This window comes from Pinus tabuliformis, chromosome J, assembly GCF_031772625.1.
Source record: "Pinus tabuliformis cultivar Carrire ecotype Pingquan chromosome J, CPIR1, whole genome shotgun sequence".
NCBI lineage: Eukaryota > Viridiplantae > Streptophyta > Pinopsida > Pinales > Pinaceae > Pinus > Pinus tabuliformis.
Genome location: NC_142295.1, coordinates 768,733,750 through 768,750,081, shown reverse-complemented (window position 1 = coordinate 768,750,081; position 16,332 = coordinate 768,733,750). Strand labels below are relative to the sequence as shown.

General features: G+C 35.4%; 1 protein-coding gene across 2 annotated transcripts; it reads left to right on the top strand.

The window, feature by feature from the left end:
- Window positions 1-8,052: 8,052 nt before the first annotated feature.
- Window positions 8,053-13,103, top strand: LOC149228989 (chaperone protein ClpB1-like). Of its 2 annotated transcripts, none has more exons than XM_089378439.1 (3): window positions 8,053-8,542; window positions 11,555-11,752; window positions 12,656-13,096. In XM_089378439.1, exons 1-3 carry the CDS (start codon window positions 8,468-8,470, stop codon window positions 12,848-12,850), a joined length of 468 nt encoding a protein of 155 aa, XP_089234565.1. In that variant the 5' UTR covers window positions 8,053-8,467; the 3' UTR covers window positions 12,851-13,096. The 2 variants fall into 2 exon arrangements, with proteins under 2 accessions (XP_089234565.1, XP_089234564.1); XM_089378438.1 differs by lacking the exon at window positions 8,053-8,542 and adding an exon at window positions 11,264-11,452 and having other exon boundaries at window positions 12,656-13,103.
- Window positions 13,104-16,332: the final 3,229 nt, after the last annotated feature.

Genomic DNA, 16,332 nt, shown 5'->3' with positions numbered 1-16,332 from the left:
TCATCTCATTGATAGGGCATTGCAACCCTTCCTCTCCCAGATTGAACCAAGTCCGAATACTGAACACCATTTCGAAATGGCCCAAATGAATGCCCAACACACGCACTTGAATGGCGATGGTGTGCCACATCACCATAATTTAATGATGAATGGGGAAATGGGGTGATAGATAGCCACATTAATCCATATGCTCTCCGTTTCTGTGACCCTCATCAGGGTTATTCTTTAAGCTTTCTTGATTTCAATCTATGGCTTATTTTCCTTAGTAGCAACTTCAACTCTTTTCTTTGCTCCACCATCAATTTTATAACTATTCATTTGAGCTATATTATGTTGCACCTATTTGTAAGTCATGGATCTCTCTATTAATTTCTCCTCTTATATATATTTGTGTCTATATGATTAGATGAATTTAACCACTTTTGCAAATTTTCATTATTAAAATATCTTCCACCTTCTCTAACATTATTTTGTGCATAGAAAAATCGAAAAAACTTAATTAAATCAAATTCAAAGAACAAATGATTCCATATTATTTCTCATTCCATGAACTTGAGTGCTAAATACCAAACAAAATCCATTGATTGAGTTTATAGTGTCATCTACTCATTATAAGTTATAACAATAAAATAATTTCAAATGAAATTCATATCAATAGAACATCTAGGTGATGGTTAAGCATGCCATATTTCATTTCCATCCTTCCCTACCATGCTTGCATTATTTGCACTCATATTTTTTACCCCACTATTGGCCAGAATGAACAAAACAATGGTTGAGAACCCAATTTTAAGTGAATACCAATGATGGAGTTTTAGGTGCAAGATATGGTGCCGTTGCTTGCATTGAAATATAAAATACCATACCGGTACTACCATTCTAGACAAACAATCCAAAACCAACTACAAAATTCCTTATTATAAATAGACAGTAGAACTTATTCAATTTAATTATCAAACTCACAATATAAGAGACTTGGGCTTCGAGATTGCATTTAGAAAATTCATAATCAATGAGCTTGGCATTGAATTCCTTGTCAATTTATTTATTTATTTATTATTTATTTATTTATTTATTATTTATTTATTTTTTGCAGAAAAATCGTAACCTTTTATTAAGATGTATAAAAAGTTACATGAGCACACGCATTTAAGCATTTCACCATATAAAAGCATAGCATAAAAACTAGATAAAAAGCTGGGTTGGGAATGTAAGAGACTTCCAACCTAAATCAGTGAAAAAATATACTGTTCTGTCTATCCTTGTCAATTTGGATATTAACACAATGAACATAATTGTAATTTTTTTTTTCCATAATGAAGTCGTAATATAATCATTATAGTGTGGATCATAAGAAACATTGGCATAAAAATTGGGTAGAATATGAAATAACTTTGTATTGATGTTATATCTTTGTATCAAGATAATGATGACAAAACATGACTCAAGCGAAATAAAATATAAAGTAACATGCACAACCAACATAAATGTTAAAAAAATGGCTAAAATGACCAATACAATAGTTGATAACCCAATTTGAAGCGAATACCAATGAGGGAATTAATAACAGTGGACACGAGTTAGTTCCTAAGGGAGTTACATGGGTGACAAATTATAAGTCAAGAATAGATCAATATGTGAATCAACAATCATATATAACGAATTTTAAGGCTAATATTGATCCAGTAAATAGTACTAGTATTACACCTCTAAGCCTATCTTTCAATCATGATAAGTGTCCATCTGTAGTCGTTGTTCATTCTGATAGTTTATGAGTGTGCAATGCAAATTCATTACTGTCTCATGATATCACTAGCCTAGTTGATATTAACGTGAAAACATTTGTAATAGTAACATAGAGATAAAGATACCAATGTCAAAAAGACATGATAACACCATTGGAAATATGATGGAGCAAGTGATATAGGTATCAAGTTCTGGAATGCATGTGCATGGCTTAGAATCTAGAGAAAATAAGAATATTTTCATAGAACCAATCATACTCCAAGAATAGCAGTTGTTAACATGGACTGGAACCAAATTAAGGTTGTTGGTTTGGTCCAGACAAATGTTGGTTTAATGTATCAGAAGTTTGGGATCCTATTTCAAGTGGGGATGGTGATTTGGTTCTGAAAACAAATTTATTTTCGGCTAGGAAATACCTTCCATTGTATCCACCAAAGGCAACAAGAATATATTCACCATTGTTTGAAGTAAGCACAAAACAATAACATATTGAAGAAGAGAGATAAGCAAATGCCAACTTAAGATCTTAAAACAATAGTGAAATATCTGGAATCGAGTTGGATCAAATTTGCATTTACAAGTAAATTTCAGAACTAGCCAATCTATATGTTGAAACCAAAAATAAAAACATATAGTACGGGTTGAAATTATACCAACAAATGAATAACATCATTTTTCATATACAATCCAAAATCAAAGAAGTTTCCAAGTATGATTTGAAAATAGTAGAGAAAAATATGTGTCAAGTTCTAAGAAAGAAAGGCAATGTGACCTATTGACTATGATCCTTAGAATAAAATTGGTGAGCAAACAATCTCAGATAAATTTTTGGACTAAGCGGTCAAACAAAATAGTAGAAAATCACCTTGCTAGAAAGTGACACTCATCCTTGTACAATGGTTACAACAAACGAGAAAAGTGTAGACATATTAAAAACCATGGACCCTGAGACACTGATTAATCACCATAAAATCTCTATATTAATCTCAATAGGGACAAAAAATTATCAAGAAAAGCATGGGGTCAACCTTTCCTCTGCAAAACATAATTAACTAATCACAGTCAGAAGCAAAATAAACAAAATTAACACCCTAAATCATAGAAAAATGAAACAAGTGCAATCATCTGGATAACTTGCTCGAATCATTTATTTTCTACTTACAAATAATGACTTGTTGTATTTGAATTATTTATTTTCCTTTGCCAACTATTCAAACACAATTAATGAGAACCATTGTTAAAGCATCCAAGAAACTTGTCCATATTTATTCCACTTCAACATAGAGGCAAAAAGACTAAAGGCAGTTAGAGTTGAATGAAACCTAGCCAAGGGAATCCAGTGTTAGCTAAGATCCATGTTTAATTGAGGCCCTTGTTTCTCCAAAAGATGGTAGCTACCTGTAGCATTGTTGCCTATGTAGTGGTGTTTAAGGAAACTATCAGATCAAAAGAAGTGAACTCATAACTCTAAGAGGGATAAAATTTATAACTTTACAAGCTATTTGAAATATTCGATATTGTAAAAATTACAACAATGAAGCCATCAAAGGTTAGATAAAATAATGAATTTGTGGTTTCTATACTATAAATTAGCATTTGTTCACACATGTTGAGGTTGATTTAACCATTCAATGGTCAATTTAATATATTTTATACATATTAATGTTAATTTCTTGGGCACCCTATTTCATTTTGCACCTTTTCACACATGAATGGATTAGTTGGAGGTTGATTGAGTAATTTTGATGGGATGCTCCAATATTTGACACATTTCAAGGTTTGCATGCATTATTTCATTGTTTATTGGAGGATGGCACACATTTCTAGGTCAAACCTAGAATAAGGAAATGGCTTGTAAACTTGGAGAAGGTTGTTGAGAAAATGAAAATCTCTCTTTCAAGCATAGCTAGAAGATTGAATCTTTTGAAATAAATATGGCATAAATGTGCGAAAAATTTAATATCACTCTGAATGAATTTTAACATGCCACATAAATGATGATTACATCTAAGACTAGTGATATTACATACTAGTTGAGGGTCGCAAAGGACATGTTGAACTCCATTGTGGAAAAAATTAAAATATTAGGAGGAGATCATAACAATATTGAAAATGATTTGTTTCCAATGGTAGATACAAAGATGAATGCGTGTACTCACTCATGTGAAAGAATTCCTATTATTGTAATAATGGGAAACAATGCCAAGAGTGTTTTATTATCTAATGATAACAAAAGGGTGAGATTAAATGTAAGAACATCTACTTGTGGGATTCAACTAAACAATTCCACTTTGCACACAACCAACATGGAAAATAAGAACACACGTATCTATTTTAGATGGCAACACATGTATGGAAGAACTGAAGGTTCAAACATGTAATATTCTTGATGATGTGAAGTTTGGCAATTAATAACAATGGACACCAATTAGTGCCTAATGGAGTTACATGGGTGACAAAATATAAGTTAATAACATATCAATGTGTGACTAAACAACCATCTATAATGAATTGTAATGTTGATATTGATCCCGTAAATGGTGCTGGTGTTACATACTACTTATAAAACATACTAGGATTCCATTTCTTACAACATTTAATCATAAGCTCCATGCTTCTTGATGAAGCTAAGGTATGTGGTATATGGACGAATAAGTGATAAATAATGAGAATGAATGTTTGAGGGCCTTCGTCATTCATGGTTATCTCCTTGGTTACATGAAATATCATACTAAAGGGGACTTTTCCTTAATACTACTACTCACATAGACCTTCAAGGCTCATGGAAGTAATTCCTTACCATATAAGCTCAACAAAAGACTCTAGTATGCTTCCTTAACCTCAAATTTTAATCAAGATTTATTCAAGTTGATTAGCAATGGCCTACCTTATGGTCAGTTTGAAAGGATCAAGAAATACGGGTTTTAGGGATAACCTCTTGGCTTCCTACGGTAAATAACTTCATAAATTCCTATCTTACATAAAAAGGAAGCATGATCAACCATAATTTTAACTGGAGTAATATGCCATTTATGATTTGAATAATTGGCATCTCCAAACATCGTTTTTGGGGTCAATTTGGAATAAAATTCCTATTGGCATGCTCAAGCTTATTGAAATAACATAATAAAGTATCAAACTTAAGTTGAGTACTTATAATAAACCTTATATTGTTGATGATAGATTGTGAGCAAGAGTGGCTTGATATCCTTTTAGTGAATGGGTGCACTATCGTTATAGGTATATATACATATATGTGTGTGTGTGTAGAGAGAGCGAGAGAGAGATAAATGTGTGTACTCATTTATGTGAAATAATTCCTATTACTATAATAATGGGAAACGATGCTAAGAGTTCCATTTATGGGAAGCATGAATAACACATCCTACCATTGTTTCGTTAAAACATGTTAGAGTAAACAAGGAATGGAAAGACATGGTGAAAGTGAAGGCACAAGATGGATTGTATTCATAAATCAATAGGCTAAAATATTGTGAGAAAACCTTGAATGTGTTGTGGTGTTATCTAGCATTGGTGCAAGGTCAAGAGATTTGAAAGCAAATTGGAATGACCATGAGTGCATTCCTTTGAATTAGAATGGGCCTTGTACCACTGTTGATTCTATAATCAATACAAGTTAGGAGTTCCTACACTCAAACCTCTTGCGACCTGAAATGTGAAATGTTGCACTGACTTGATATTTAGCCAAATGAAAACATGTTATCACCATAATTGAAACCACACATTTCTTATGATAACCATAACCACACCTTAGATTAATTTGATGGCGACAAGCTATATTACTTCATTGAAAGGGATTACATTATTTGGGTTTTTCATAAGAACTTGAAATATGGACAAAAAATATGAGATAATAACTCATGTCATTAGAGAGCTAGGCTAAAATGGTTTCCTTGGCCATACAACTTATTATCATAAGCACCAATCTTGAATCCTTATAATTGGGATTTGCTGCTTTCAAAGACAAATCACCAATTTGTTGATATGATATGAGTAAAAATTTGGCAATGGAGCAGACGTGCAACTTGGGTTGACATGCTCTCTCTCAAGCTTGCATATGGGAATAATATGCTATGCTTCGTCTCCCTAAAAAATTATAAAACAAATCCCTATCACATACGTTACTTATAATTGAATTTTGGATATTTAAAAGGTTGTGTGACTAAGTTCCCACAATTTTAAATTGAAAGGTTAGAGGATGAGTCTCCAATGTTTAAATGGGTTTTCTAGGAGAAAATACAAGCTGACATATAATTGCAAGTGTAACATATGATTTATTGTCATGTGGAAGTAAAATAGCTAGGCGAAAGATGATATCAAAATGTAAACTTGGAAATCATGAAGGAAAACAACTTGAAAATTTATATGCTTCTTCTATGAATCAGGATGGTGGAAATGCTCAAGTAGAGGAGATTGAAATTATGCACAAAGAACATATAATAGGAAGTGATTCAACCAAATCCTTCCACATGACAGAACCCTTCAAGGACTTCCATGGACACCTATACCAATCTTTGATTGATAGGTTTTATAAATACATGTATTTCATCTCACTTCCCTAGAGAGCTTCATTATGAGTGAGTGAATGTCTACAAACTTCTGGCTGCCAATTTCTTTAGAAAAATAAATATATTTTCTATAATCCAAACCTTCAATGGATATAATAAATGGTATTCTATTGTAAATATTATGTATATCAAATCTATGTAAGGATTTTCTCACTATGTTGTTATTCATGGTTGAATTGATAGGGAAACCCCTCTAATCCTAGTTGAACTTCTTGTAGGAGGAGAAAGTGAAGGTACATGCAAGTATACGTGAGGCTTCTATCATCCCTTTCTTTTCTTTTGTTTCTAAAATTTTATTCCAAAAATATGTCCATACAAGAGTTGTTCTTGGACATGTAGTGGACAAATGGGAGAATTGATAGTGGTGACTTGTTTCATGTACTAATATTGTTCCCTTGATAAAGATCACAATTAGAGCAAGGTCAATATTAGGAAGATCTGAGTTACATTTTGTTGCTTTTTCACGTTAAACTTCAAACTATGGTATTCATATTTTTTTTCTAAGAAAAAATTAACTCTAAACCTAGAGAGCTTAAAACTTGAAATATTCAATCAAAACAACAAAGTTGAGCTACATTAGTCTACAAACACACACTGTTGGAATTTATAAACAACATAAACACTCAAAACTATTGAAAGTATCCAATTGTGTAGATATATCCTTTGCCTTAAGTTTTCCTCATCTCATCACTTTATGTTCCCTGAAAAGTGAAAATCTTCTTAGAAATATTTATCGATAACTGTGTCACTTGTGGGAAATGTGTTGGTATTATCTCCTCAAAGATTCCTTGGTTTGTCTCACTAACCTGAAAATTGAACATAAAATGTAAGAGTCACACCACTGAAATTATGTGACTTAAAGTCATTCACAATTCTAACAAAAAATATTTATACATAGTAATACCTATGATAACCGTACATCAACATGTTCATGACATAGGATTTGTTCCATGGAGTTGAAGTATTCATCATTTAAAAATGATGAAAACCGCATAAGTTCATATAAAAATATATGTAAGTGATATTTGGAGACAAAATGTATATACAGTTCAACATAATAAATTTATGTAACATGAATTATAGCTAATCTTGTAAATGTGATTTTTTAGTTCATTAATCATAGCTTGCTAGAACATACCTCACCAATGCTTCAAATGTTGTGATTCATGAATCACTTACAATGATATCTACAAGATAAAGCATATCTCTCGAGATCTAATCGATCCATCTCTCTCAATACCTCATGTGGAATGCTAACAAATGGTGGATGCTACTCACTCTCTCAACAATGCTACTTCCCCAAGGCAACTGCCAACCCTCCCAAAGCAACCTGAATATGCTCCCTAATCTCCTCCCTTGCACGAGTTTCTGTGTTGTATGTAACAACAAGCTCAATTCAAAGTGAAACCACTATAGGTGGTTGAGGTACTAAATGAGGTGTTGGATCCCCAAATCCTGTTCATATGTACGACCTTTTCCAGCTCCATAGAATTTGGGTCCATGTGCTCTCGAAACTCTAAGGCACATCTTTGAAAAATATTGTGGCAACTCATCATTGTTAGGGAACTTTCCATATGCATATAAGAACTTCTCATAAAAAAATGGTGTAATATTAGGATCATTAAATCTTGTAACCTTCAGATGTTTTTTTTGTCTTCGGGTCTCAAGTCAAATAATGAATTCCATTTCTTTAGTGACCATTCTTTTCACTTCATTAGGCCGATAGGCCTTCCCTTTGAAAGAGACTTTCGTCGTCCCTTTCATTCTAAGGTTGACACCTGGCATTTTTTTCATCTTGCCGTTTCGCATTTGTTAATGCCCCTGTATGCGCTGTTAATCCGTGGATTGTGGAACCTCTGCCCAACAACCTGCGTGTGGTGCGGTGGATTGTGGAACCTCTGCCCAACAACCTGCGTGTGGTGCGGTGAACGTTGTTGGACAAGATGAGGCAGTTCAAGCGGTTGCAGAAGCTGTGTTAAGATCGTGGGCTGGACTTGAAAGACCTCAACAGCCGACTAGCGTGCAGTCTTTGGTCGACCGAGTTTCTCTTTCGAAATTCTTCCGTCCCCTGACTTCGAAAATTGCAGGCTTTGCTGCCTGTTGCTGTGTGATGCTGTCACGGGACTTTGAGCATGGGGCAGCGCGACCAGTTGGGGATTTTTATCGTTTTCAGTTGCCCGCTTTCATTTCCATTGTCCGCAAGTAAGGTGTATTTCCACCCCAATCAAATTTATTATGGCAAATGGCTTATTAACAAGCAGGTATCTGAATTTTCCATCTTCAATCAGTTCATTGTTATATAAGCCTGCAACACTATAGCGAGAAATTTCACAGTTGCGACTCGCGGTGAATGCCGTGTATTAAACACTGGGGGTTTTCAACCCTGGACGGGAATTATTTCACACACCGAACTAACCGCCATAAAAACCCTCGCCAAAGAGTTGCCTTCACCGATTATTTATTGATCCTTTTTTATTTTTACTTGCAATCAAGTAGAAGTTCTTCCTTGATTATTCGTGGTTTCGAAATTCAAATTTTTCACGGGCAACCCTAGTTGTGGTAGATTCTAAAGTTCATTAATTGCATTAGGGTTTTTCCATTTCAATTTTTGTAAATTTTGTTATATTTTGGAGTTTAAAATTGTTGATATCAACGTTTTCCTGTTTCCAATGTTTTCAATGTTTAGGTGGATATTGTGGTGTTCCCTGGTTCGCTTTATCGGGTTCTGGTACTTAATTTTTATTCAAACTAGGAGTGAGATAGAAATGTGTTCCCAGGGTGTAAAAATGTCAACTTTTTTTTTTGACATTCAATGCAAAATTATCAGGTCCTGTGTCTTTGTCGCGGTGGATTTCTGGAGAAGTTAAGGTAAAGGGTGTTTGTTTTTCGTAATTTTTGCTTTAATTACATTTGATGACACTACACTCTGTGTCTTTGTCACGGTGGATTTCTGGAGAAGTTAAGGTAAAGGGTGTTTGTTTTTCGTAATTTTTGCTTTAATTACATTTGATGACACTACACTCTACATCTGATATAGATGCAAGGGGCTTTGGAAAAATCAAGGAGCTTTGCACTCTTAAGGTAGAGAGAGTAAGTGGGAGGGGAAGTTCAAAGAAGAAATGTGGAAAATGCAAAGTCTTGGGAAAGGAGAGGAAGCTCAAATACTTGGGAAAGGAGGGATTTTTGACATTGCTGGGACAAGATATAGTCGTTTTGGTTTGGTCCGTATTGATATGTCTGAATTTATGGAGCAACATTCAGTTGCAAGGCTCATAGGTGCTCCTCCTGGGTATGTGAAAAGCTAGATGTTTCTAATTGAGATTAGTTGATAGCTAGACACTCAATTGGTTGACAGCAAGACGCCTTTTCTACACTTTGCTTCAAATGCTTGATGATGGTAGACTTACGGATGGCCAAGGTCGCACTGTTAGTTTCTCAAACAGAGTCATTCTCATGACATCCAACCTTGGAGCAGAGCACTTGCTTGCTGCATTGTCTGGCCACACAACAGTAAAAACCGCAAGAGAGAATGTCATGCCACACAATAGTAAAAACCGCAAGAGAGAATGTCATGCAAGAAGTATGCACACGCATTCCTGGACTCTGTGTATGCATCTTTTTCATATAATTTTATCACGAAGTTGGCTGCGGTGCTTTGACATGCCTTTGAATATTGTTGTAGGTTAGAAGACATTTCAGGCCAGAGTTATTGAATAGAATTGATGAGATAGTTGTATTTGATCCTCTTTCTCATGATGAGCTCAAGAAAGTTGCTAGACTACAGATGAAAGATGTAGCAATTCGTCCTGCAGAGAGAGGTGTTGCTTTAGGGTTTACAGATGCCGCTCTGGATCTTGTTGTTCACGAAGCCTATGATCCTTGGGTAATAACATTGAAATATGTTTATTATGGCTGTTGTTGCCATTTACATTAATCTGTAAGTGAGAAGTTTAAAGAACTGTCAAATGGCAATTGCAACCTTACCATACAGATAAAATGTCTGGCTTTCCAAGTAAAGATCAGCTGAATTTATAGACTTGAGGATGGACCTTACATTGGGAGATGTTTATGTATGCTGTTGTATGTCATATGCATTAATTCGACAGTGAAAAACACTTGCAGATGGGCACTTGGATGCTAATCGTATAAGCTGTGCACAAATTTCACCACCTCCATTTTGAAGCAGTTAACTTAACAAGAATGGTAATAAATATGATGTTTGTTGTGGCCATTGATATCATCTACATTGATGTGTTTTTTAACTGTATAAGTTATTCGCATGTTTCGTTACTTCAAGGTAATCTGAAATTGGCTTGATGCCAATCAATCTTATCACGTTTCACCCACTACTACTTGTCAAATCATTCATTTGATCCCCAAAAAAAATCCTTTTCCTATGTGAAGGAGAGAAAAAGACACCCCTGTACTAAGCGGCAATCCAGACCCAAAATGTTTTGGCAAGTTTGCAAATCCACGTAACATGCCTAACCGTTATGCATCTCCCAGCAAACTACACAACGTGCATTTGTAAGGTCAGTGCTATATAGTCTATCTTTTGCTGCTGAACCCATACGAAGATTGAACCACCCAAACATTCTAATCTCAAAATAGTTGGATGGCTAGATACCTTGAGGCTTGAGGCCTCCTCATCCACCTTGTTTCGGTATCCTGAATGTTCCATTCTTGTCAAGGTGATCTGCAATGGGATAAATTGGCCAACACCCCCATGTTCGTCCGGAGATTGAATGTTATCAGAAATATTCTCTATCCAATAATGAAGGGAAATATTTACTGCCAAGAACCCAGTGGGTTAAACCCACATAAAAATAGCAACAACATTGCTTCCATATACATGGCAGCCGAAATTGCAGTTCTCTAGCCTAGATCTTTGCTGCCCTTGTCTGTCGAGATCTTTGTCTTTCTTCATTATGGCTTCAGTCCTCAACACTTTGCTTCAAATGCTTGATGATGGTAGACTTACGGATGGCCAAGGTCGCACTGTTAGTTTCTCAAACAGAGTCATTATCATGACATCCAACCTTGGAGCAGAGCACTTGCTTGCTGCATTATCTGGCCACACAACAGTAAAAACCACAAGAGAGAATGTCATGCAAAAAGTATGCACACGCATTCCTGGACTCTGTGTATGCATCTTTTTCATATAATTTTATCACGAAGTTGGCTGCGGTGCTTTGACATGCCTTTGAATATTGTTGCAGGTTAGAAGACATTTCAGGCCAGAGTTATTGAATAGACTTGATGAGATAGTTGTATTCGATCCTCTTTCTCATGATGAGCTCAAGAAAGTTGCTAGACTACAGATGAAAGATGTAGCAATTCGTCTTGCAGAGAGAGGTGTTGCTTTAGGGTTTACAGATGCTGCTCTGGATCTTGTTGTTCACGAAGCCTATGATCCTGTAAGTAATCACTTTGTTTCTTGTTTTATTCAGTCTAACTTGCCAGGGGATGTGCCCCCTACCCTAATAAACTTGACACTGCATCTCCTTCACAAGTCCTCCCTTTCCCTATTGCAGGGGACATGACCCACTCCTTGGACACATGTCTCCACATCGTAGGAGATGTTGTGGGAGGGTGTTCTTCATGTACAATGATTTTATTCAAGGTCTGATTTCTATTTTCCATGCCCTGTCATATAAACCTGTGTGGAAAGTTATTCTAGGAGTTTGATGTTTTGCAGAGTTTTGGTTATGGTGGCCAACAATGAATATTAAAAGCGCAGGACTTTTCAGTTTACAATTTCATTTTCTCATATTTTCAATGGTCTGTCATATATTTTGCATGAACTTGTCTAGGGAGTAATTTTAGTCTGATATTTTTGCTGGCAGTTGGTTGTGGTGGCCAACAGTTGATCTTTAAGAGCTGTGAACTCTTCAGTTTACAGAGTTGCTTTCTGAGATTTTCAATTTTCTCAATTTTCACATTCAGTTTCAGATTTTCTAATTTTCACATGATTTTCTTCCTTCTGTATGGATCCCATCGATATAAATTTCAGTTCTGTTCTTTAAATTTTAACATTTTCCTCTCGCACTTGAACTTTAAAAATGGGGTGCTGCCTGTCTCTGCGTACTCGGCGAACTTAGTTCAAAGTATATAGTAAAGGGATGTTTTTGGTGTGTTTGTTGATTAATATAAATTAATGCATTGTTTACTTGTTAATACTAGTGAAGCAGGCAGGATCATTATTAGCCTTTGTGGTTTGTGGGCAATTTAGGTCAAAATTTGTGAGTAAAATGCAAGACTAGTTGGGGATTCTCATTTAAAACCTCTAAATGGATAACGTGGTAACCTGGTACTTGCAGGTTTATGGTGCTCGCCCCTTGCAACGATGGTTGAAAAGTAAAGTTCTCACTCTGCTATCTTGGATGCTCATCAGTGGGGAGATTGATGAGAACAGTAAAGTATACATTGATGCAGTGCCTGAGCACCAACTCCCAGAGTTTGCTCCAGATACATCCTCAATAAATTCATCTATCACTCGCAATGCTTGGAGTTGATGATGATTTGGTATCAAACAGTAGTCCAGATTTTAAATCTACTTCTCTGAGCTTCATAATTTTTCTTACTGCTTGCTTCTGTAAAAGCTTCAATATTTTATATGTGGTGTATTACTGTGAGCCAATGTCACTACTTAGCTGTGTTCAATTTCAATCACTCTGCATAATGGCTGAAGCTGTGTCTGAAGTTGAGTGGAGTCCATGTAAAGTCCCTTGCCCACTTGATCTACTTGGAGCAAACTTTTAGAGAACAAGAACATGATAATAACAAACCTAGGGGCAAAACCTTTTGCTCTGCAAATTCCAGTTGGGATCCTTAATAAATATAGTTAAAGTCTATAAGCACTTTTTAAGGCATTTCGGCGCCCCTCAGTAACTAATTTAATCATTTGCACATCTCTTGAGCTAGCTCACTGAAAATACATATAACGATCATGTTTCAAAAAGAAATAGATGGACCTACACGTAAGCAGAGAAGCAAACGGTTCCGGCTCCTCCAGTGGTAACCAAAAGGAAAACTTTACAAATGGGTGAAATTCATTGCCACCTGTAGCATGTAGTATAAAGGAGGACAAATGAACTTCTGCCGGGTTGTTGGAGATTCAGAAGCTTCAGAAAAGGCCTGTAGCCTAATGGCATGTAGCAATCTAGCATTGCAGAGTGTTTGAATTAGATAACAGCCCAAAACCAAAGATATCATCCACAAATGAGATGCAATTAGGGGATCACGGCTTCAATCAGACATGATGTTATGAAAATTCAATGTCAATACAAACTGGACCAATAGACAGATTTTTTTAATCGTTGACATAAGACAATTTGAATTAACATGATCCATAGAAAGATCATTAAGTTTTAAAAAACTTAGATGACCTTACACTTATGCAGAGCAGCAAAGGTTCCTTCTCCTCTGGTAGTTATCAAAAAGGAAACAGATGGCTAAAATTTCTTAACGCCTTTATCCTTTTGTAGAGAGGACAATGAAATTGTGCCTATTCAATGTAGGTTTCGATAAAAGGCCCGTATCAATCCAACATTCCAGTGTTTCAATGAGATAATACGCCATAATCAAAGACAAGATCCACAAGGAGAGACGGTTAAGAAATCATGGCTTCAACTAGACACAATGTTGTGAAAAGTCAAAGACGATAATGGACCCTTGGGCTGAGATTTGATTTGTTTTTATAGTTGACATAAGACAATTTGAATTAATATGATCCATAGAAAGATCATTAATTTTCAGAAATGGTTCACATAAGCAGATAACCAAAAGTAACCAAAAGTTCCTTCTCTTCCAGTGGCTACCAAGAAGGAAAACTATAGAGAAATTCAACAACTCTAATTTAATAATCCTATCGGCCTCTCTTTGTACCTTTTGGGACAATTGCTAGTTATATAAGTTTCTACAAATAACCACTGATATTGTCCTATGTATCTTGTCAAAGAAAACTTGGGTTTACAATCCAACCCCACGATATGTCTCTATGAGACTCTCCTAACTATGCAAAATGGTTTGGAGACTCTCTCAAGTAGGGATAGAGAGATTGCTACTTTCTAGCTCATTTCACAATCTCGTGGAATGCTCCCTCATCCCATCAATAATAAGCAAGGGGATGTTATCTTTCCAAGGCATCTCCTCAAGAATATCTCTTGGATGGGTGTAAAGAGGGTCAAAGTTTGGATTGTGGGCATATTGTTGCAACCTATGAGCTCTTCCCCTATAATGAGGTCCCACAAGAGGAGGACGATTAAAACTTGTAGCCTGTTAAATGTTCGCATATTATTTAAATGTAAATAAATTTTACTTGGAAAATTCATATTTAAAAAATATGTCAACATTTAAAATTACCTGATGGAAAAACCATCTCATTCTCTTAGAATGATTATCCCCTTTTGAGGAAACAAACTCAGAGCCATTATGCCCTGTACAAAACATCAAATTGTCAATCGTGCACAAGTATGAGACATAGGATAAATTTTCACATTAAACACGTGTTGAACAAGATTCCAATTTAGATTTTACTTGGGCACTTTTGTAAGTGTGGATTAGAATCAATATTTCCAACTCGAGGCTCAACCAATGAAACTGTGGATGATGATATTTTTCCACATTAAATACGTGTCAAAGAAGATATTATTCATATGTTAAACATTAAATTTATATCATAGACTTGAACATGTTAACTAGTGCCAATCGAACGTGTACCTGTAGCACACACAATAGACCCCTCAGAATTGTGTCTATGCATGAGGGAAGCCCTGTCAATAGATATACACGCGTGGAACACAATAATTTTCGTGCATTAAACATGTCACTTCAAGATTTCTATTCAAATTTTACCTGAACCAACTATATCAGACATTGGGTTGGTTTTTGTAGGTAGAGTAATAGGATAAGACACTAAATGCATGCGTGGGTTCGAATCAATATGACCAACCTGAGGTTCAATCCATGCACTTGTTGACGACGATATTTTCTCACATTAAACACGTGTCAAAGAATATTATTTACATATTAAATATTAAATTTATAACTTAGACTTGAACATGTTAACTAGTAATTGATGTGTACATGTAGCATGCTCAATAGACCCCTTGGAATAGCGTCTAATATGCGTGTGGGAACCGGGGCTCTCAATAGATCTATATGGCTCACGTCGATCCATCAATGTGTTATGAATATTATAATAATATTGAATAATTAGTGATTAATATAGAAGATACATGTCTCTAAAGACATTGCCATTCATGAAGGGGCGCCTACCTAGGTATATAAGAGAGATTTCATTTGTAAAAATCTCATCATAATATTCTCATATATATTAAAAAATTATATAAAAAAATAAAAAAGTCAAGATTAAAAAATAAAATAAAAAATTTATAAAAAAATAAAAATAAAAACCAGAAGGTTTGCAGCCAGTCACTGCCACCTTAGCAGAAACATTTGCAGACGTAGTTGATTAGCCGCCTCGACCATAACCATTGTCACTGATCTAACTTGTGGGCTGCCAAACCACGTAGTTTACACAATGCAGTCACCAACCTATAGCACTGGACGATGTCCCTGTTAATACTTACAAAGTTAAAAAATTGTTGTTATCACTGTACAACATTACGATTTATCTGCACACAGTTCTACTAAGAAGAAAGTGGTGATGGTGCCATTAAGAAGATATTCATGACAGTAGAGAGAGGAAATGTCAGAGTGGGAACAATCAACTATGTAAATCAAAGCCTTACCCGTACAAATACTACATATAAGGCGTTTACATTTCACTTGAAAGCGATACTCAATGCCATCACCCAAGTTAAGCAACATCACAAATCCACCATCGTGTTGATATCTTCACAGAGTTGATAAAGGTGCTCACGTATCTAGTATGCATAAAAAATAATGATCTGTTCTGGACATCAAGGAGGACTTTTCGAGCAAGAGACATGAACTCTACTATTTTCTAGTTAGCCATGCTGCAATATTATAC